Genomic DNA, 22940 nt, shown 5'->3' with positions numbered 1-22940 from the left:
GCGGCTGGGACTGGCTGCCCGGGGTGGCTCACTGGGTGATTGCCTGTTCGGTCATTCCCTCTGAAGCAGCTGAGCAGTCACGGTCAGACGGGATACCGGGCTAGCTGGACCTTGGTCTAGCCAATCTGGCCATTCTTACGTACAAAATCGTTCCATGCTGGGAAGCCGCTGGCCCCACCCTGCTTGGGTCCCCCTGCCCTCTCCCTCCTATTTTTCTCTGTGGTTTGGTGCCGCCTGTATCATAAGCACTGGCAAGCGCAGGCGCCGGGCAGTGGGGGCTGAGCCGAGGTGCCAGACGCCGCGGGCTGCGGAGCGAGGGAGGTGGACAGGAGCACGCAGAAAGCGCAGCGCCCTCGCTACGGAGCCAGCCGAGTCTCTCCTCCCGCCCGGCCGCTGCTGTGCTTGTGAGCCGCTCCCCGCTAGCTGCGCGAGGCGGAGGCCGGCCGCGCTTGGGGGTGGAAGGGGCGATCGGCGCCCTGAGCTCCAGGTGGGTGGCGGGGCGCAGCAGCGAGGCTCCCGCGGGGCCGGAGCCAGGGTAGGGGCAGCCACGCAGCGGCCGCTCCCCGGCGGGACTGGAGGAGAAGGGGAAGCTTCAGGCTAGCCAGGGCTTGGAACCGGCTCTTGGGAGCTGCCCCTCGCAGTGGGAAGCCTCACGTTCAAGTAGCTGTGGCTGTGAGCAGGGACACGGGCCCGATCCCGCCCGCCTGCCGCCACGCTGCGGTGATGCGCAGGCTGCGAGGGAAACGCGCGGGTCTGAAAGGAGCCCAGCTGTGATCACAAGGGCAGGCAGGAAACACAATCAGCTGCCAAGAGGGTGTTGTTGCTTTTTGTTCACACTAAAACCAAGCGGTTTGGGAGTAGTACAGGTCACCGTGCCACCCCAGGCAGCAAGTTGTGCCCTCCTCCCTCCAGCCAACCGGGTCTGGCCTGCAGGGGACCAGCGTGTCAGTGCCGGCTTATGTGACTGGGCCATGGGGCACTCAGTGCCTTGCCTGATCATCAGCCCTGCTATCCAGACAGGCTCTAGGACCACAGAGTTTGCCCTAGGACAGGGGTCGGCAACCTGTGGCACGCGGCTCGCCAGGGTAAGCACCCTGGTGGGCCGGGCCAGTTTGTTTACCTGCCGCATTGGCAGGTTCGGCCGATCGCGGCTCCCACTGGCCGTGGTTCGTCGCACCAGGTCAATGGGGGCGGCGGGAAGCCACAGCCAGCACATCCCTCGGCCCGTGTCGCTTCCCGCCGCTCCCATTGGCCTGGGACGGTGAACCGCGGCCAGTGGGAGCCGCAGTCAGCCGAACCTGCTGAAGTGGCAGGTAAACAAACTGGCCCGGCCCACCAGGGTGCTTACCCTGGTGAGCCGTGTGCCAGAGGTTGCCAACCCCTGCTCTAGGACAACAGTGTCTGTCTCTTAACAGCCCCCTGATTACCTTCGTTTTTTTAATAATGCCAGTAAAATGGGTTTCCTAAGAAAGTAGAAGGGGGGAAGTCACTGGCAAAATGTTTCTGTTGGTTTTCAAATAAGCACAAAATCCACAGAAGAAGGGAGACAGACAGCCCCCCCCCATACTGTTACCAATCCCAAGTTTAGACTGTCTTCCTGTTGGCAAGTTTTGTTAAATTATCACTTTAAAACACATCTTGGAAATATAAATACACCTCTACTTCGGTATAATGCTGTCCTCGGGAGCCAAAAAATCTTACCACGTTATAGGTGAAACCGTGTTATACTGAACTTGCTTTGATCCACCGGAGTGTGCAGCCCCGCCCCCGTGGAGCATTGCTTTACTGCGTTATATCTGAATTCGCGTTATATCGGGTCGCGTTATATCGAGGTAGAGGTGTATAGTATCTTTCCTACAGTCTGTATTCCCACAGCAGAATGACAGAGGTGGGAAGGGCTGTAACTGTGACAGCCTCCACGTTGGCCATCACTGGGGACCTCCACAGCTTAAAGCAGGAGTCTCTACAGCTTGCACTCAAGATCCAAGTTTTGTAATCGCGGGCTGTAACAAACTCCTATCCTCTGTGGATCAGGTACAGAGGCGGACACATAACTGGCACTGACCAGTAAGGTTACATAAACTAGTTTTGCAGAAGAGCTCACTGGCAGTTTTTCAATTAAGGTTGGTTGTTTTTCTAAAAGCTATGCTCTAGGATCAGGGGGTAGCCGTGTTAGTCTGTATCTACAGAAACAACAAAGAGTCTGGTGGCACCTTAAAGACTAACAGATTTATTTGGGCATAAGCTTTCGTGAGTAAAAACCTCACTTCTTCGGATGCATAGAGTGAAAGCTACAGATGCAGGCATTATATACAGACACATGGAGAGCAGGGAGTTACTTCACAGAATTATTTTGGGGGAAGTTCTATGGCCTGTGTTATACAGAAGGTCAGACTGGATGGTCACATTGGGCCCTTCTGGCCTTGTAATCTATGAATCAGTGAAACCTATTTGTGCTGTAAGGGCTAAATCCTCCTGCACACACCGAGCCTGATTGGCCAGGTTTAGTGCAGGGGACTCTCAGGGGTACTTGGGAGGAGGCAATTATCACCCCTTCCCCTCTCCCAGATTGTGAAGCAGCTACAGAGCTCCTGTGTAATGGCTGCTGTGGCCCTTGGGAAGTTGCTCCCATGTCCCAGCTCTGAAAGTGCTAATGGCTGATGGATCTGCATAGTGATTGAGCCACTGGTCCTTTTCCTTCCTGCCCCACCTCTAACCCCCAAAACCTTGTGCATGGGGACAGTCAGGGAGCTTGCAGGCAGTGTGCAAACTCCATGTACATGTTTCCCAAATTGCGTTCCTTTCCCCATACTCCATTTTTGATTCAGACAGGAGCAGGACTTGCCCGAAGGCAAGAATAAGATTTTGTTTAATGTGTTGTCACTTTGTCCTGGTTGCAACAATGAAAAACAGGAGACCAAGGCCCTGAATCACTGAAGCATTACTCCATGTCCACATCAACATTATGGTGAATCGGACTTTAGTTAAAGTTAAAAGTGCCAGTATTTCATTAAAGGCCTGCACGTAACAGCCTTGAGCTCTAACAATCACTAAACGTGAGCTCTGATGGAGCATCTGATGGGGCTTATTCTATAATGTAGGAGACCTTCTAATGATAATTCCTTTCTGTTGGTCTCGGACAATAAAGCTATCTGTTCTGTTCTGTTCTATGTAGGTTCTTATGACCACCCTCATCACTGTAGTATCTGAGTGCCTACTAGTAGTGCATTAAGCAATGTGACGAACATCTGTCATGTGTTTGTTCACTCCAGGAAATGTCCACAAGGTGGACCCACAGATTATGTACTGGCCACGAGGAGAATCTCTGAGGTAGTTAGTATAAGCCATTCAGGGCTTTAAATTTAACAACTAACCCTTTGGCTGTAATAGATAGGTAGAGTAGTGCATTGGTATAATATGGCCAGAGGGATCCTGGCAACGCTCTGCAACAAATGAAACCGCTGAATTGTGTTTAAATTTACACCAAAGCACAGTGCATTGTCGTAATCTAGTCAGCAGTTCTGTGACAAAATGTAGAATTCAGGACCCTCTTCGAAACACCACAGTTAGTGAGCATCAATGGCTTGATTGTGGCTAACAAATACAGACACAGCATGATCCTACTGTATTTTTTCACACTCATAAAAGTTTTTATTTGCAAGATCCAACATGTTAGACCAGGGTCGGCAACCTTTGAGAAGTGGTGTGCCAAGTCTTCATTAATTTAAGGTTTCGTGTGCCAGAAAAAGGTTTTGCGTGCCAGACCAGCAGCGCGGGTGGCAGATGGAGCTCAGCCCGCTGCCGGTCTGAGGTTCCGTCCACTGGCCCCTGCCAGCCAGGGTCCTGGCCGCCAGCCCCGCTCAGCCCGCTGCCGGCCCAAGTTCCTTCCATCCAGGCCGGCAGCGGGCTGAGGGGGGCCAGTGGCCGGGACCCTGGCTGGCAAGGGGCCGGTGGCCAGAACCCCAGACTGGCAGAGGGCTGAGCTGCTCATGCTGCTGCTGGTCTGGGATTCTGTAATCCAGGCCGGCATAGCGCTGAGTGGGGCCAGCGACCAGGACCCCAGCTGGCAGCAGCATGCCACTAAAAATCAGCCCGTGTGCCGCCTTTGGCATGCATGCTGCAGGTTGCCCACCCCATCCTAGACAAGCGCTTCCCAAATGCACAATGATGTTGCCTTTAGGATATTATTAGAACTTGATAAACCAGCCAGTTCTAAAAAGCAAGGTGTGAACTGTATCCTGGGGGTATTATATGCATGGTATTCATTGCCAAATACAATTTTTTTCTACCATAGAAACAAATAGAAGTAGTGGTATACCAGGCTACTTAATGGAATCCATTCTCCATAAGTCAGCATTAATTTCAGAGGGCTGGATTTATCTCATGGGAATAATTTATTTTTTGTTAGTTAAATTTATCGAACCAAATTGTACAAATTCACATTAAAATTAAGTTCACCAAACAAAAACGTAGTTAACAGAAGATACACCCTGTGCAACTCAAATACACATCAATTAAGAAACAGCATTAAATGGATGCTAGCAGCCAGTAAACTTGTTCCTCCAGTGCTTCAAAGAGCAGCAGCAGCATTCTAAATAGGCAAGAGAACCCTTGAAGTGCCTCCTATCTAGCAACTTGGAGTCTGTCTTCAGATTGTCTTGGGGATTGTAGGTTCTTCCTAACTGGTGGAAGCTGCTCCCTCTGATGTTAGTTGCATGCTCTTGCCTGTATCCCTTGTAGGCCAGTGTTCTGTGATGAGAGATTGGCTGCGGGGGAGGGGACTACTTGCTTGGAGTAGTGCCGCAGGGGAAGTAGGCTGAAGGAAGGCATGGTGGGTAACACTGGTGTGAAGAGGGAATGAGGTGAAGGAGCAGGGATAGGAGATATTCCAGATTCTAGTATTGCTGGGTCTCTATCTAACCCAACTCCATGTTGGGTGGAACAAAGGAGGTGTGGGGACGAATATAACGTGGCCACACATTCACCCTCTGCCTAAACCAGATTTCACCAAAATCCATTTACTGTTTAGTTTTATTTTTAAAGGGGTGGTGTTCATTTGAGTGGTGAGGTCTACCTTTTCCAACTGACCCAGTCAGAAGCACAGCTCAGGTTCATTTCCACAGCTGCTGAGCTTGAGGCAGTTTCCCCCAGGATTCCCAAAGGCCCTGTCTGCCCCATACTGTATGATGGTGGATTTTCAGTGGCTGTTAAGTAATAAAGAGGGGTGGCTTCTTCCATTGTTTGTGGGAAAACAAATATATAGGGGACAGGGCCAGATTAACTCTCCTGTGGGCCCAGGACTATTAGATTTTGTGGGGCCCCTGTATACAAGTCTTTTCCCTAATTTAAAACAAAACGATCACAATTATGGCATTGAGGCTATTAACGCTATGCTAAACTTGCCTTTTAATTAACATAAAGCCATTCTGTGGTAACATTTCAGTCTTAAAACATGTAGAATATAGTTGAGTTAATTCAAAATAGCCTACTTCTTATCCTAGAACAGCTGTTATATTAGTTTCTTTCTGGGAGGGAGTTTGGTGCAGGAAGAGATTCTGACCTGGGGCAAGGGTTTGGGGTGTAGGAGGCGGTGTGAGGTGCAGGCGGTGCAGCAGGGTTCCCGGCCAGTGGTGCAGCAGGGCTCAGGCAGGCTGCCTGCATGCCATGGCCCCATACTGCTCTCAGAAGTGGCCAACTGCTGCTGGCATGTCTCTGTGCGTCCCTGGGATTCCTGGCCAATGGGAGCTGTGGCGACGGTGCTGGGGGCGGGGGCAGCACGCAGAGCCACCTCTCCCCTCCGCTAGGGGCTGCAGAGACATGCCAGCAGCCGGCCGCTTCTAAGAGTGGTGTGGGGCCATGTCAATCAGGCAGCCTGCCTGAGCCCTGCTGCGCTGGGGCACCCTTTAGCCTGGGGCCCTGGGCTGCAGCCCCTAAAGCAGGGGTAGGCAACCTATGGCACACGTGCCAAAGGCAGCACGCGAGCTGATTTTCAGTGGCACTCACACTGCCCGGGTCCTGGCCACCGGTCCGGAGAGCTCTGCATTTTAATTTAAATTTTAAATGAAGCATCTTAAACATTTTAAAAACCTTATTTACTTTACAAACAACAATAGTTTAATTATATATTATAGACTTATAGAAAGAGACCTTCTAAAAATGTAAAAATGTATTACTGGCACGCAAAACCTTAAATTAGAGTGAATAAATGAAGACTCGGCACACCACTTCTGAAAGGTTGCTGACCCCTGCCCTAAAGCCCCTGTGTTAATCCAGCCCTGATAGGGGGTGTTTGGCTTTTCACATCTTTGTGCTTGAATTCCGGATTTCCCTGACATAAAGCCCGGTTCACTTTAAATTTGCCTCGGTAGCTTCAGAGAGAAATTGCCCAAGGCAGAATTGTGAGGGGAGATTCCCCCATGTTCTCCAAAGGCACCAAGGCCCCTGTGGCCCTACTGCTCCTTCCCAGCCATGTGGGCTTGGGAAAGAGAAACCCTCCTGAGAGGAGCTAACTAGAGAGAGTTGGAGGGAAACACAGAAGCTGGTGCAGCAGGGACCTTCAGTCACAGCTGATGTCATCAGACTCCTTTTTCACAAGCCTAATTTCTACTTAGTTTGTTAGATGAAAAGTGTAACAGACCTGCTGGCTCATTACTGGGTACCTAGTGCTCACCCTGGCTGAGCTGGAGGGAAAGGATCTAACCAGAAGAAGGCTCTGTAATATCTTGGGTACAGGAAAAGGAAGTAACACGCTGAGGTTCGATGGGACCAGGCACGTGAGCGGGAGTAGCAGCCTGGCTGCTGTCTGTGTGGAGGAAAGGGTGGGTGCCTTGAATGAGAGCAGGGACTGAAGGCTGGACAAGGAGCTCACAAAAGCAGGATGATACAGGGCCTCAGCCTATAGGCAGGAGATGTGAGATGGCTACACATATGGGTGGCCAGAGCATGGTATGGAGGGATCTCAATGAAACACAGTTACCCTTACAGTGGATTACCCCAGGCACAGAGCTGGGAACAGTGGGTTGAATTTTGTAGCTGTTAAAGTGAGTGCACTCATGATATTTATTTGCCCCCAGTATAGCTCTCTCCTGTTACACTTGGACTCCATGAGCATTTATGAGGACCCACTGAGGGCTACCGCCTGTTGAGCAGGGTGGCCACTCTCACATTTCCGGAATACCACATGGGGGGCATTTGTAAGAGCCAGAGGGTGCGGAGTGGCATCCCTGTCCAATACTGGACAAAACCACATTCGGTTTTGTCCCAGTACTGGACAGGGGACAAACTTCTCAAAAAGAGGACTGCCCGGTTCAGTACTGGATGAGTGGCCTCAATACAGTAACTCCTCACTTAAAGTCATCCTGGTTAATGTTGTTTCGTTGTTACGTTGCTGATCAGTTAGAGAACATGCTTGTTTAAAGTTGTGCAATGCTCCCTTATAACGTCTTTTGGCAGCCGCCTGCTTTGTCCACTGCTTGCAGAAAGAGCAACCCATTGCAGCTAGCTGGTGGGGGCTTGGAACCAGGGTGGACCGGCAGCCTCCCTATTACCTCTCCACTCCCCTAAGTTTCTTGTGCTGCAGAAGCCCAGCAAGCTATCAATTGCAGGGCAGTTCAGCTGTCCCTCCCCCCACTGCCATGTGCTGCTCCTGCCCTCTGCCTTGGAGCTGCTCCCGGGAGCCTCCTACTTGCTGTGCAGGGGGGAAAGAGAGGGGGGCTAATGTCAGGGTGTCCCCTTCCCGCCTGCTCCTGCACCCCATCTCCATGGGGGGGGGGTGACAACAACATGACAGGGCTCAGGATGGAGGGAGCTTCCTGGGAGCAGCTGCTGTCTCAACTTGCTGATCTATTTAACAAGGCAGTGTACTTAGAGTGGGGTCAGCCTACTTAAAGGGACAATGCGCATCTCTCTCACACACAGGGTGTGTGTCTCTGTCTCTGTCTGCCATGCTGTCTCCCCTCCCTCCATTCATGATGCTTTGTAGAGTGTGAGGCTACATTAACAACAATGGGTTAACCCTTGAGGGTTCAGCCAAAAGCTAATTCATCATTTAGCAGTAAGGCATTCCCTGGGAAATATCCCACCTTCTTCCACCCTCTGACTTCATCTCCTCAACCAAGTTTCACAATCATCGCTGTGTACAGTATATGCGTGTGTGTGTGTGTGTGTGTGTGTATATGTGTATATATATATATATATATATATAAAATGACTTTTGTCTGGTGAAAAACATTTCCCAGGAACCTAACCCCCCCAATTTACATTAATTCTTATGGGGAAATTGGATTTGCTTAACATCGTTTTGCTTAAAGTCGCATTTTTCAGGAACATAACAACAACGTTAAGCGAGGAGTTACTGTACCGTAGATCCTAGTGCATGGAGTGCCTATACCATATGCCTCTGAGCTGGGGCTACACAGCACAGCCTATTATCAGACATCTAGAAGGCACTGTGTACTACTACGGCAGTTGCAGTGATGTCCTGTAGTGAGGTCAGTTACAGTACTTTGAGATATATGAATCTTTGTCCTTTTAACTTCACGTCAGATTTCCAGATGGCCAATGAAGCAAGACCTTGCCCATGTGACATTGGAGACAGGTTTGAGTATGGGGGCCTTGGGCATGAAGTGCAAGTTGAGCACATCAAGGCATATGTTTGCAAACCATCTGCCAGCACGGAAAAAGCTGTGATTGTGATTCAGGATATATTTGGATGGCAACTCCCAAATACCAGATACATGGCTGATATGCTTGCAGCTAATGGATACATGTAAGCAATTATTTTTTCTTCTTTTCTTCCTAAAGAGACATTCTCACTTTCACTAGGCCCAAATTATGACCTGGTCTATGGTGTCTTCCATACACAAGGAGCAGCCTTATACTTTCAGTCTGAATGACTTATTTTAGAACAAAGAAGACAAAAGAAGAAAAAGTGGACTCTTCCTGAGAGACGCAGTATACAGTGAGCCTTCTCTGCATAGGCTGCAGCAATTGTCTGAACATAGTGGCTGCACAAGCAGAGTTCTGAGAAATGTCAAGGTGCAGTGCACTAACAGAAGCACCAACAAAGGCTGTTGAGTTTGAACATCCAACAATGTGGGTGATTAAAAAAATTAAACAGTTTTAATTGAAATTTAATTAAACAATGTTAACAAAAAGTGCATGTTCATAAAAGGTTTTGCAAATTCTCTTTAAAACAAAACATCTTTCAGTCTGAACTACATGATGGTTTTTCTTTTAATTTTTTCCAAAAAGATGTAATGGAATATATGCACACCTAGTGCATTGCATACAATCCTTCTTTCCCCTGCTCCCAGCTAGAAACAGATTGTCCCAAGCTTCTGAGGTTCATAGGCATTAAATCCAACAGTGGGGTACCAATTTCTAGCAAATCCATGTGCTGTAAACAGGCAGTTACTATGGAATTACAATCACACCTGGGGAGCTGGAACTTGAACTCTGCTCCAGAAAAGTGGGCCTCTGCCTAATTTTGTAATGTTCTGACTTTGAGTGCTGGCCGCCTTCAGTGGCTGCAGCCCATTGAGGAAAATGGAATTAAAATTAATGGCAGCAAAGGACAATTGTTAATCTCAAGAAACTGATGTCTGGTTTTGGAACTAGTGCCTATCCTATAGGCTAGTTGGGGTTTATCTAGTGGTTGAATGTGTCAATCAGCAGGACAAGAATTCTCTGCTTGAATTCTGTGTATACTCCAAAGCTTGTCCAACATTGGGTCTGTAGCTCAGTATCTCTCCATTGCCCATTAATTTCTGATAGTCTGATGTTTGCACTTCACTCGCAAGGTGGGGAGAGAGTGGAGAGCTGGCAGGCAGGCAGCTTTTGGCTCCCTCTCCAGTAAGGTAACTGGCTGAGTACACAGAGATGTGAGCAGGGTGGGCATTCAGTGTAGGATGTGACTGGTTGGACTGGCACATTACCATTTAGTGGCAGGAACACAGGAGTTTATTTTAAGCGCTCTCCACCCTTCCACTCCTCCCCCCAGAGCATCACTGGGATGGAGAGCCCTTGAGTCTGAATTTCAGGGCCCTCGTTAAGGAAAATACCCTGTGTTATCTCAACAGGCTTGCTCAGTATTCAGTATTCAGATACCCTGTGTTATCTCAACAGGCTTGCTCAGCACTCAGTATACTAGTGCAGTCCTGGGTGATAAATTCATTCTCCAAATAATAGTCTGATTTAAGTGACATTACATATAGCTCATGTTTAAATCTCATATTAAGCTTAAGAATACAGGGCCATCTTGTGGCAGCATTGTTTAAACAGAAATTCCCATTAAATTAAATGGGGACGTCTTTGTAGGCACTGATGGCATGATATTGCCCATAAAATCTGAAATGTGGACCCTCAGGATTTCAGCATTTGAGTTTGGCCATTTATTTTATTCAATTATTCCTCAGGAGGTCAGTTAATAACTATTTTATTGTTTGTATTATTGTAATACCTTCAAACCCCATCTCAGACTGGGTCCCACTATGCGAAGCATTGTAAAACACATAGTAAGAAACATCATCTTCCCCAAAGAGTTTTCAGTCTAAATACTCAAGATAGACAAAGGATTGGAAAAGGGGAGTATCCCTATCCCCATTGTCATGGCAAATGAGCTTATGTGATGTAATCATTAAAGGAATATTGCTAAGAAAATCATATTTATTTGTATATATTTTAAAAATAATTATTCATACATTTGAAGAATTATTAATAATATGTAACAGAGGGCAAAATTGAGGGGAATGAAATCACTGCCATCTCACAGATTAATGGAAACATTCCTTGGTTTAAAAGACCACTAAACCTCTCAGGATTTGATAAGTGAACTTATTGATTTTTCATACAGAGCCATCTGCCCCGACTTTTTTGTGGGAAAAGAACCTTGGAATCCTTCTGATGACTGGTCCACCTTTGGTGAATGGCTGAAAACACGAGATGCCAGAAAAACAGACAAGTAAGATTTCAGAGGGATGGATACTCCATCCCTTGTTGTGGATCAACTATTCTTTTCTTTGGTCGGAGATTGGGGTGCACCTTGCCTACCAGCCTGATGGGCCGGTTTAAATGATCCACCTTTGGCGGTGGTGGGGACCAACCTGCCTTAGGGGGGTTGAAGTTGCTCTTCCAGCAGAGAACTCTATAATTTATTGGTAGGACTTTATTATAGTCTTTTGATGTTGATGCAATAGTTGCTAAACATTGTGTCCTCCTTACAGGTCACCAGGGCTTATAAATGACCTGTGAGAGATGAAGTGAGAGAGGAGACAGCTAAAGGCAGAAGTCTCTTTCTGAGACTGACCAATTGAAACATATCATTATTTTAAGATTGTATGCCAGAGTGGTGTGGAAAGGTTTCCTTGGTTCCACCATAGTTTCTGAAAAGCTGTGCACAGCATAACTGTCTCAACTGGTTGACATCTGGATGAATCTTCACTGCCTAAGAGAGTTAGTATGTACAGTTAGAATACAATCTTTTTTTACTGTCAAGAATTTTCATATTATTTTGCAGACAAAATTGCTTGGATTTGGATTCAATTGTTTATTGCAAGGAAGAAAGAACAATAACTTGAGGGGACAGACATTGAGTCTTCTCTATTTGGGTTTCAGCTAGTATTGCTCACTGAAGTAATGGAGATGCTGAGGTGCTTCATGCTAAAACCTGTGAGTCGGACCCTTTTCCTCCTTGGCGGAGTAAGACCAATAGGAAAGTACTGGTCCATTGTCAGTTAAGATTTTCAGGGTGTCCCTGTGATAGGTGGGGTGAGGGACAGAGCTTCAGTAGCTCTGAAAGATGCTCCTGTGAGGCCACTGCTCAAGAAACTACCCTTGATATCAACTTTGCCGAGCTGTAGAGCTGTGTCCCTCTTCCCACTTTTGTGGAAAGGTAATTGAGAAGGTTGTGGTGGGGCAGCTGTGGCAGTTTCTTGATTCCTAAGTTGGCCTTGACTTCTGTCAGTCTGGACCTGGGTAAAGGGTAGAAACTGCACTGGTTGCATTAGTTGATAACCTCCTCCTAGCAATGAACAAAGATAGTGTCTGTGCCAATTTTTTAACAGTCTTTTGATGATGAGATTTTGTTGGCTTGTTTATGGGCCCTGGCAGGGTGGATGGAGCTGCTCTTGTACGGCTCTGTGCGTACCTCTAAGAGATCCCAAAGGATAGTTTTGGGGAATTGTTCCTCTGCCCCAAAGGCTCTCTCCTACAGGGTACCACAGGGTTTGTATTGTCATTTCTCTTGTACAGTGTGTACATGAGGGCTGTGGGAGGAGATATGGAGTCTGATTTATTCAGTGTGTTGATGCTTAGAGCTGCATCTCAATCACATGGTTAGAGCAATAGAACAAATTACTCCGTGACTAGAAAGGGTCTTGAATGACAGCTAGCTGGCTGCAACTCAATCCAGACAAGAGGAAAGAATGTTGGTGGCCAGTGGAAGCAGCCAGAAGAATTGGCAGGACTTGTACCAGTACCTCTCGTGGAGAGAGCATGACCACTATTTATAAAACTGATGCATGTTGGCATTGTTAGATTCTGAGCTGCTCCTGGGTGCCCAGGTACTGGCAGTAGCCAAGAGCATTTTATTCCATTTGCACCTGGCAAGACATTTCTCTCTGATGAAGGGGATATTGCCACAAATATCCATGACTTTGTCACCTCAGGATTAGATTGCTGTCGTATGCTCTACTTACGGCTACGTGGGACCGTTTGGAAGCTGAAGCTGGTGCAGAATGCTGCAGTTATTAAGTTGCATGTTGGAAGCACAATTACACCAGTACACTGCACTAGCTTCTAATAAGCTTCCAAGGGAATTCAAGGTGTTAGTTTCTACATGTCAAGCTTAAAATGGTTTTGGTCTTGGTTGCCTGCGAGACTCTTCCCCCACCCGCTCGCCCTCCCCACTCGTGCCATACTGCTACAGCTGTGATCAGCAAAGGTGCTGGAGTTGGTGTCTCTTGAGTATAAATGAGAAAAAGCCATTGGCAGGGAGCTTTCCATGAGGGTCCTTGGCCTCAGAATTCACTTTCCCCTTGTTTCCTCAGAGCCCAAATTTGTTACCCTTCTGGGCACACTTAAAAGCACATCTCTCTCTTGGGATTTTGAGAGGGGGTGAGGGTTGTCAGGGTTTTGTTAAGCAGTGCAGGGATTATGGAAGACACAATTGATCCACATCCGGCATACTCCTGGCTCACTGCTCTCATTACCCACTTGCAGGAGAGCATCATACCTCCTCTGCACAAGACAATGGCTTAGGGGAGGAGGTATTAGGCCAGGGGTAGGCAACCTATGGCATGCATGCCAAAGGCGGCACATGAGCTGATTTTTAGTGGCACTCACACTGCCCGGGTCCTGGCCACCGGTCCGGGGGGCTCTGCATTTTAATTTAATTTTAAATGAAGCTTCCTAAACATTTTAAAAACCTTATTTACTTTACATACAACAGTAGTTTAGTTATATATTCTAGACTTAGAGAAAGAGACCTTCTAAAAACGTTAAAATGTATTACTGGCATGCAAAACCTTAAATCAGAGTGAATAAATGAAGACTTAGCACACCACTTCTGAAAGGTTGCCGACCCCTGTGTTAGGCTCTGCCTGGCATTTCCTCCCTGTACCTTACATATTCTAAATGTTGGTCCCAGTTGGACAGACAAAGTGTCTGGCCCTTCACTGGAGGTTTTAGTGCTGAGGAGCTGGTGGTAGAGTCTTGTGTTGGTTTCATACATATTTTACATGCCCACGTGCAGGGGAGTCGGGATAGTGTCTGAAGTAAAGAGTTGTTTGGGTAGGGTGTAGTCTCATATGTTACATCTTCCCCCTCCCCCACAATATCAGCTCCCTTTAATACCTCTGCAGTGGTCATGTCTCCCTCTGGGCTAGCTGGTGTTGGTGGAGTACCTGATGTTTTGGAAATCCAGCTGTTAGAGCAATATGCCGACCTTTTCCAGATTTGTTACACTTCCCTTCCTGCGGTATACCAGACATTTTGTGTAAGAGCTAAATCACAGTTATTATCAACATAATAATTGTTTAGCTAATGGCATTCCCCAGAGACTGCTCTACCACTTTTTTTTAATACTTATATACAAGATAAGAATTGAGCCAACTTCACAGATCAGTTTTAATTTTTCTGCCTCTGAGGTCTGTAGTGTAATAAATTATCCTGTTTCCACACATTTGTATTTCCTTCCAATGTGTGTGATTCATGTCTTCGTCTCATTTGTCCCTTTCTGGATGAACTAATTATATTAAATACTCATCTCTTTTTGGAAACTGAGTTATGGTTGTCAACCCGCATTTTAGATTATCAGCCCCTAATCTTGGGCTCAGATATCTGTCTTTAAAAAAAAGCATATATAACTTAAAAACACAATAGGAGAAGGTGGGGACAATTTTATGTACTTTTGTATTTTCTTTTCCGATTTTCAGGAAGAGTTTCTACTATGGATTCCTTGGTTCACTTTTGTTTATATGTTGTAGGGAAGCTGATGTTGTCTTGAAGTATCTAAAGCAGCAATACAGTGCAAAGAAGATCGGTGTTGTCGGATTTTGCTGGGGTGGAATTGTCGTACATCACCTGATGATGAAATATCCTGAGTTAAAGGCAGGTGTGTCTGTCTATGGTAAGTGCAGAATGCATGGGAATGCAATTAGGCTTACTTACATATGTGTAATAATTCCAATTTAGGTGGCCAGGAGTGCTTTCTTTCATCTTGAGTTGAAAGAAGTTGTGATATTTCCTTTCAGGTATGGACCTACATTTCTCCTTATGCTCTATCCCAAAAGCTGAGGTCAGCTGAGTTAGCCTTGCTAACAGTCCCAGATTATAATTCTCTGGCTGTTTCCAATAGAATTTTCTTTCCCCATTGGTCCAAAGGAGCCCACAGGATAACTTGCAAATCTTATTAATTCAGATATTCAGTCTTTTGCTTAAGGGGTTAGTTCAAAGGGTATTTAGTCTCTTGAGTGTCTCAAAGGGTTTTTTAGCTGTGTTCTAAATTGTGTGATTTTTAAAGCTGATCTACACCTAGTGTTTGGTGCAGAAACATTTGAATAATGAAACAGAAATGAATATTGCTGAAGCAAAGAGAAACTTTTTGTTTGAATATATAGTTCATCTTGGAAGCTGTATCACTACATTTTAAGCACTTTTTTTGATTTTTTTTCCTAGGAATAATCAGGGACTCTGATGACAGATACAATTTACTGAAGCCTACATTTTTCATTTTTGGTGAAAAAGATGATGTCATTCCTCTTGACCAAGTAAGTTGCTTTTTAAATGAAACCTCTGATAAGTATTATTTTCTTTTTTGGACTTGAACCGATCCCATCAGTCTTGGAAGCTGAAACACAGAACAACCTGGTGGTAGTGCATGAGAACCAGAGAGTGAGAGACGAAAATAAAAATTGACTAGCTTTGTTTTCATTGTCTAAGCTGAGTGAAGGACTAAGAAACCAAACCAAAAACAAATCAGAAAATGGCATTTTAAAAGTTTTGTCCTTTTCCTCTCAGAATTGGTATTAGTAAAACAGGTAACAGCTTTTTCCAAAATCTCACCCTTCTCTTGAGATGTCATAGCAATTTTGATCCTTTGGAGTTGCTAAGGCTGTCACCCTGCCATAATCGGGAATGGGGCATTCTCTGAGCAGACTCGCTGGCTATGGAACTCACATCCCACCTTGGTTCACAAAAGCATGGATTTAGGCAACCCTCATGACACTGAAAGACTCAGCTGTTTTCCCAGGCTTTCCCTAGGGATGGAGGTATTGAATAGGGACTGAGATGGGGACAGCGGGATGAAGGCTGTTTGGTGATAAAGATTGGGGGCATGGTTTTTGTAGATGTATTTGACATTTGAGTTCTGTGGACCCCTACCTCATTTACTACACATAGCTTCGGTAGTGACTGATTCAGTATTCTTCCCCAGCCTCATTCACCATCAGAGCCATGTGCTGAAAGAGACTGAGGCCTTGTGGAAAAAATAGTATGTGATCATCTAATTAAAAACTATATTATGATGCATATGTTCAAGGGGCCAGAGTTACAGTTGCATGGGCAACCTTAAATCTGGCATTTCCTAGCTTTTGAGTGCTTCACTTTCAAAGCATGGTTATTTGAATGTAAGGTTGTTCGTATGGAAATAGCAAGACTTTTTTAAAAAGAAAAAGAAAATGACGTCTCGTGCAACTATTTTCTAGACAGCTGTAGCCTGTGCAGCACTATTTGGGTGCTTAATAAGGCAATGAGCCCTTGCCTCATTCCATACATTATCTTCATATATCATGTGGAAGGAGGCATGATGCCTTCAGAGCCTTGCTTGCTTCCATACACATCTATACATTATAAAGGGAATTCTGCTCATTCTGCTTCTCCAGGCATGTGCAACTCCAATAGTGGTCCTCAACCTTTCCAGACTACTGTACCCCTTTCAGGAGTCTGGTTTGTTTTGCGTACCCCCAAGTTCCACCTCACTTAAAAACAACTTGCTTACAAAATCAGACATACAAGTACAGAAGTGTCACAGCACACTATGACTGAAAATTTGCTTACTTTCTTATTTTTACCATATCATTGTAAAATAAATTGATTGCAATATAAATATCGTGCTTACATATCAGTGCGATACCTAAGCCTATTTTTCACTTGTGAGCCTTGTCCTTCTGGGAGGCAGTGACATGTCCGTTCACTCTCCCAGTCATTGCAGTGGTCCCAGATGAATTTGCATAAATTCCAACTCAAATCATGTTCTGAAAAAAAAAAAAAAAAAGCTCAGTTAGTTTAAAAATGTCCTCTCCACTTGATTTTGCCTTTATACTTTTGCAGCACGGTATGTGTTTGTTGATATTAGTGGTTTCAGGGTATCGAACGTAAGAAATCAACTGAGCTTCTCCACTAATATCTGTGGACTCATCAAGCTGAAGGGCAAATGCTTTTGCCATTTTAAGTTTCTCTACAAGTTGAGAGACGGTATCCTCAGCCATGTCTTCTATTCTGTGACACACAGTGTCATTTGATAAGGGTACTTTCTTGAGAGTATTGGCTGCTTTTTTTATCAAGCATATTTCCTACAGGTGCTACAGTGGCAGGCAGAATCAGATCATGTGCAGTTGTGTATGGCTTCTTTGCTTTTGCTACAAGAAGGGAGACAGCATATGAAGCTTTGAGTGCTTTTGTAGAAATAGTTGAAGTTTTTTTAATTTTAAGCTGGCCAGTCTGGAACTCAGAAAGCTTTCTTTGAAAATATTCTACTGGCTTACTCACATGCACAGAGTGTTTTGTCTTCAAATGTCATTGCAAATGCGCCAGCTTCATACTGTTATTTGATAGAGTTTTAGTTTATCCTATAATACAAACCAGTGTGCATGCACAAAGTACATTTTCTAAAAGCCTTCACTCAACAAAATTAAAAGTGGTTTTCATAGAACTACTGACATTTGCATTGGCGACTTAGGGATTGAGTCACTGCCAAATTTCCCATTTCTACCACCTTCTGCTGAGCTACTCAAAAAAAGTCTCAAATGTTTCTCCCCTATCTCAGCTGCACTTGCTTCATACTAAAAATTGACTGCAATGTTTTTGCCTAAAGTTTTCAGTATCATTCACTCACAAGTTGTCAGATGTGCCAAACTGCAGCCCATCGTTATAAACTTCTGTTGAGAACCCTTAGAATAAGGATCTAACAGTGGCCATACTTGGTCAGATCAATAGTCCATTTAGCCCAGTATCTTGTCTTCCAATAGGAGCCAATGCCAGATGCTTCAGAGGGAATGAATAGAACAGGCAATTATCCAGTGATCCATCTCCTATCGTCCATTCTGAGCTTCTGGAAGTCAGAAGCTAGAGACGCCCAGAGCATAGGGCTGCATCCTAAACATCTTGGCTAATAGCCATTGATGGTATCTTCCATGAACTTATCTAATTCTTTTTTTGAAGCCCATTATAATTTTGGCCTTCACAACATCCCCTGGCAATGAGTTTCATAGGTTGACTGTGTGTTGTATGAAGAAGTCCTTCCTTTTATTGTATTAAACCTGCTGCCTATTAATTTCATTGGGTGACCCCTGGTTCTTGTGTTATATGAAGGAGTAAATACCACGTCCTTATTCACTTTTTCCACACCATTCATGATTTTATAGGCCTCTATCATATCCTCCCTAAGGCGTCTCTTTTCCAAGCTGAAAAGTCCCAGTCTTTTTAATCTTTCTTCATATAGAAGTTCCATATCCTTAATCATTTTTGTTGCCCTTCTCTGTACCTTTTCCAATTCTAATATATCTTTTTTGAGATGGGATGACCAGAACGGCTCGCAGTATTCAAGGTGTGGGCGTACCATTGATTTATATAATGGCATTATGCTATTATCTGTCCCTTTCCTAATGGTTCCTAACATGCAAAATGTTATGGGGAACTATCCAAAATGACTCCAATATCTCTTTCTTGAGTGGTAACAGCTAATTTAGAGCCCATTATTTTGTATGTATAGTTGGGATTATGTTTTCAAATGTGCATTACTTTGGATTTATCAGCATTGAATTTCATCAGCCATTTTGTGGCCCAGTTACCCAATTTTGTGAGATCCCTTTGTAACTCTTAGTTAAGTCCAAAGCTGACTGCTATCTTGAGTAATTTTGTATCATCTGCAAATTTTGCCACCTCGCAGTTTACCCCTTTTTCCAGATCATTTATGAATATGTTGAAAAACACCAGTCCCAGTACAGATCCCTGGGGAAAACCAGTATTTATCTCTTTCAATTCTGAAAACTGACCATTTATTTCTAATCTTTGTTTCCTCTCTTTTAACTAGTTACTGGTCCATGAGAGGACCTTCCCTCTTATCACATGACTGCTTACTTGGCTTAAGAGCCAGGTGAGGGACTTTGTCAAACGCTTTCTGAAAGTCCAAGTACACTGTATCCACTGAATCCCCCTTGTCCACATGTTTGTTGACCTTGTCAAAGAATTCTGATAGATTGGTGAAGTATGATATCCCTCTACAAAAGCCTTGTCGACTTTTCCTCAGCAAATGGTGTTCAACTATGTGTCTGATAATTCTGTTCTTTACTAGAGTTTCAACCACTTTGCCTGGTACTGAAGTTAGGCTTACCAGCCTGTAATTGCCAGAATCGACTATGAGCGTTTTTTAAACAATTGGTGTCACATTAGTTATCTTCCAGTCATCTAGTACAGGAGCTGATTTAAGTGATAGGTTACTGTAAGGTTTCTCTGGGGCGCCCTCTTCAGTGGCAGCGGGAACTTGATGCTTGTGCCAAGTGGGGCGGTTAGTCGTCCTGGTTCGTGACTGAGCCTCTGGGCATGTGCTAGCTCTGGCTCCTGGATGGGTGCTGGGCTAAAAAGAAGTCTGTGGCTCTGGGCTCCTGGCTGAGAGCTAAGGCAATAAATAACCAAGGCCTCAGGCCTGGGCATGGGCATGGGCTGAGTAAACAGTCAATAGTTCAGGCCCCTTGAGTGTGGGCTGAGCAATAAACAGGCAATGGCTCAGGCCCCTTGGGCTAGGGGTTAGCGACCAGACGAGCGCAAAGTATGGAGCAGGGTAGGGGGACCTGGGCACACCCTGCTCCACTAGGTCCAAGCCCAGGGTCCTTGAAGTGATGGGTGATCTTGTTGCTGGGTTGGTGGGGAAATTTGAGGTCGCTGCTTCATCTCCTGGCAACACAGCAGGCCCAGTGTCTCCTTTCCCTGGCCTGCTTCTCCTACTTGTGTTTGCTTGAGTTGCTCCATGGTCTCTGGGGCCTGGTTCCCTGTCTGCATGCTGGATGTCTCTCTCTGCGTGTCTGCTCTGGATTCCTTGCCTTTTCCCCAGGCTGGCTTACGAGCATCGTTGCCTGCCGTAGCTGGTTGTGAGCTCTGTAGAAAGGACATCTGGTTCCTTCCCTCATCTAACCCCCACTGAACTGCCAGGCCCTGCCCTTATACTTCCTGTTCCAACCTCGCACTTCCTGCAAGGGGGAAGGAGCGGGGCTAGCTGTGTCCAACGGGGTGAATTAACCCCCTCGGTGCGGGAATAAGGCCACTTCACCTCATTACAGTTACATACCACACTTAGTAGTTCTGCAGCTTTCATGGATGAAAATGCTTCTGCAGCTTTAACTTTAAACATTGCTACATATCCCACCTGTAACAAATAACAATATGTGATCGTTGCATTAACCCCTCAAAGGCTATTAGACTTGTCAGTATGTTTTGTATATATGACCGTGTGCCTGCATGGGCCGCACTGAGAATGCCCACACTCAAGGCAGAGTGCAAGAAATAGGGCAGACAATCCCCCCAAATGGTGGTTTATTCTATATTTAGATTCACTAAGCCAGTAACAAAAGAGCTTCTGTAACACCACACTGGTTAACAAGAAACCAACGAAACCTTTAAGCATTCCAGCCCTTGGCTCCTATCTAGGCAAACAAGTCTAATATAGTGAGAGGTTACTGAAAACCTGATTCACTATGTGTGAGGTTCACCAATCCCAAAGGACCAGACACTTAGCCCTAGGTCAGTATGAGTCTCAGATCTTACCTAATAATCACGCTGATGCCAATTCTTTAGTAACTAAAAACTAAAGGTTTAATAATATAAACAGAAAGAAAGGAAGAAAGTTATTGATTGGTTAAAGGATAATATACATACAAGTGATTTTCACTATTTATAGTTCAGGATTATAGCAGTGATGGAACAAACTGCTAGATTATAAAAGTCTCTCTGGAATCAATTCAAAGGGTTATAGTCTAATAGGCAGTTCAGGTGTAGAGTCTGTTAGAGTTTTTCCATGAGAATTCCAGGTAATTACCTGGAGATCTTGGTCCTATGGCTTAGACCTTCCCTGCTTAATGTTTAAGCAGACCTGAGATGGCAGGATCAGGCCCAAGGCTTCTCTTTTATAGCTCACTAGCAGGTTGACAAACCTCCTCACAGAAATTGTCACAGCAGGGCCTTCCCCCGAGGAAGAATAGGCAATGCAGATGGTTTGTTGACATTTGCTTTTAAATTAATTTTCCATTTTCTATGTATACACAGGTAATATAGTTACACTATAAGACAACAGCTAGTCACTCATTATAACACAGATAATTAAGTTGAAAACAATGTAGATAATATTATTAGTTTCCTGCAGTATCTTGTATCTTTGACCTTAAGGTTAACTGAACCATTTGCATGCATAATGTCAGGCAATTAAGACATGAAAAGGAATTAGCTAATTTGGTTACATTGTTAAACTTTTAAAAGGATAGTGGTAAACACAGACAAATACACTTAGCATCTACCCTTGATTTCTATAACTACAAATGAATGGGTTAATGATTAGTACAGCTCTTTGAAGTTCACATATAAGTAAATTGTCTTGATTACAATTGTAATGTTGCCTGCTAAGTTGTTATTGGACATATACAGGTTGGCTGATCTGTCAGTGTTACAGTATAATTTTATAGAGTCCTATTTCAAAGATAGTTTCTCCTCTAGTTAAAAGAACCTGTATAAAGAGGTTGGCCTGATTGTGAGATTAGTAGAGAAGGCATCAGGGTGAGGATACATCATGTCTTTCAAGGAGTCAAATATTAGGCAAGATGAGAACTGGCAAGATACACTAGGTTAAATCAATATCACTTACAGAAGACTGTTCTGTGTTACAGGTCACCTTACTGGAGCAGAAGCTGAAACAACACTGTAAAGTTGATTACAGAGTTAAAACTTACCCTGGGCAAACTCATGGTTTTGTACATCGCAGGAGAGAAGATATTAATCCTCAAGATAAACCTTACATTGAGGAAGCAAGAAAGGACATGATCAGCTGGCTAAATAAATATATTTAACAGAAGCATACAGCCAGGCCTGCAAAACAAAACACTTAGTATACTGTGATAATCATTTGATTAAATTATATTTTTAGGGGGAAAGTATTTTCTATAATTATTTTAGGGATAAATATTTGATAAATTATATTTTAGGGAAAACACAAAGGCCATATTAATAGAAGTCTGACAAAGAACATTGCAGAGACTTTTTGACACTAAAATGAATTGTACTTTTCTTTTGTAGTTATTAACACATGATTTCAAGTTGAATTCTTTTAAATGATTCTCAGATTTAACTTAGTTTAATATTGTTATAGTGTGCTGGGAAAAGTTCTCCAAGTTCCTTGAGGTTTATCCTCTTCACATTTTTGGTCAGTTACAATTAACTGTGCATTGTGGCCCCAATTCAGCAAAGTATTTATTTAAACGTGCTTAAATCACCAATTCTTAATTTACGCACATGCTTAGATTGACTTTGCTGAATACAAACCTGAGAGATTAGACTTGTTTGACCTGTACTCTCATGGCCAATTTGGATTTCATAGATGTCATCAGTGGAGTAAATTTCCCCCCAGATTTGGGGGGTGGACAGGGCAACAGCAAGGAACTGCTTTCTCAGTTGACCCTTGGTCTTTCCTTCTCCATGAGACTCCTGGCTGCCACTTGGCCTACATTTACCCCAGGTTAGGAATTTTCAATGATAATGATAACGTAGTGCAAGTATGGGGACTTCTTACTGTGAAATTGCATACTATGGTTGCTATTAAACAAGAAACTTTTACTGTATCATCTTATCTACCTTATTGTAATTTGATACACTGTTTTCCATTTCTGGCATGTGATATCATGGTGGGGAAAAAAATATCTTAGTAAAATTAAAGGATTTTTTCCTAATGGCAGCCTTTGAGTATAAACATACAGCATCAAATAATTCTATGTTAATATTGTTGTATCATTTCAAAATAATAAAGAAAATTAACTAACTCTGTATTGTTGTTTGTTCGTTCTAGTTTTTCTTTCCTTTCCCCCTTCCTGCTTTCCAGTTTTTTCCTTTTTAAAACTCAGTGCTGCAAAGAGATCCATTTGCATGGACCGTACTTCAGTCATTTCAAGAAGAATGGACCCCCTTGC

At 44.5% G+C, this 22940-nt stretch overlaps 1 protein-coding gene across 2 annotated transcripts; it reads left to right on the top strand.

The window, feature by feature from the left end:
- The first annotated feature begins 295 nt into the window (after positions 1–295).
- On the top strand, positions 296–22797 carry LOC117872767 (carboxymethylenebutenolidase homolog). Of its 2 annotated transcripts, none has more exons than XM_034761531.1 (6): positions 296–404; positions 8545–8767; positions 10853–10960; positions 14484–14626; positions 15175–15266; positions 21648–22797. In XM_034761531.1, the coding sequence occupies exons 2-6, from the start codon at positions 8553–8555 to the stop codon at positions 21825–21827; spliced, it is 738 nt and encodes a 245-aa protein (XP_034617422.1). In that variant the 5' UTR covers positions 296–404; positions 8545–8552; the 3' UTR covers positions 21828–22797. The 2 variants fall into 2 exon arrangements, with proteins under 2 accessions (XP_034617422.1, XP_034617421.1); XM_034761530.1 differs by having other exon boundaries at positions 296–487.
- The last annotated feature ends 143 nt before the right edge of the window (positions 22798–22940 follow it).

This window comes from Trachemys scripta, chromosome 2 (assembly GCF_013100865.1).
Source record: "Trachemys scripta elegans isolate TJP31775 chromosome 2, CAS_Tse_1.0, whole genome shotgun sequence".
Classification (NCBI taxonomy): domain Eukaryota; kingdom Metazoa; phylum Chordata; order Testudines; family Emydidae; genus Trachemys; species Trachemys scripta.
This window is presented reverse-complemented; position numbering and strand designations above follow the sequence as displayed.

Coding starts and splice junctions, on each gene's coding strand:
- LOC117872767 (XM_034761531.1), top strand. CDS start 8,553: ATGGCCAATGAAGCAAGACCTTGCCCATGTGACATTGGAGACAGGTTT. Junction 8,768..10,852: donor CTTGCAGCTAATGGATACAT/GTAAGCAATTAT, acceptor TTTTTCATACAG/AGCCATCTGCCCCGACTTTT. Junction 14,627..15,174: donor GGCAGGTGTGTCTGTCTATG/GTAAGTGCAGAA, acceptor TTTTTTTCCTAG/GAATAATCAGGGACTCTGAT.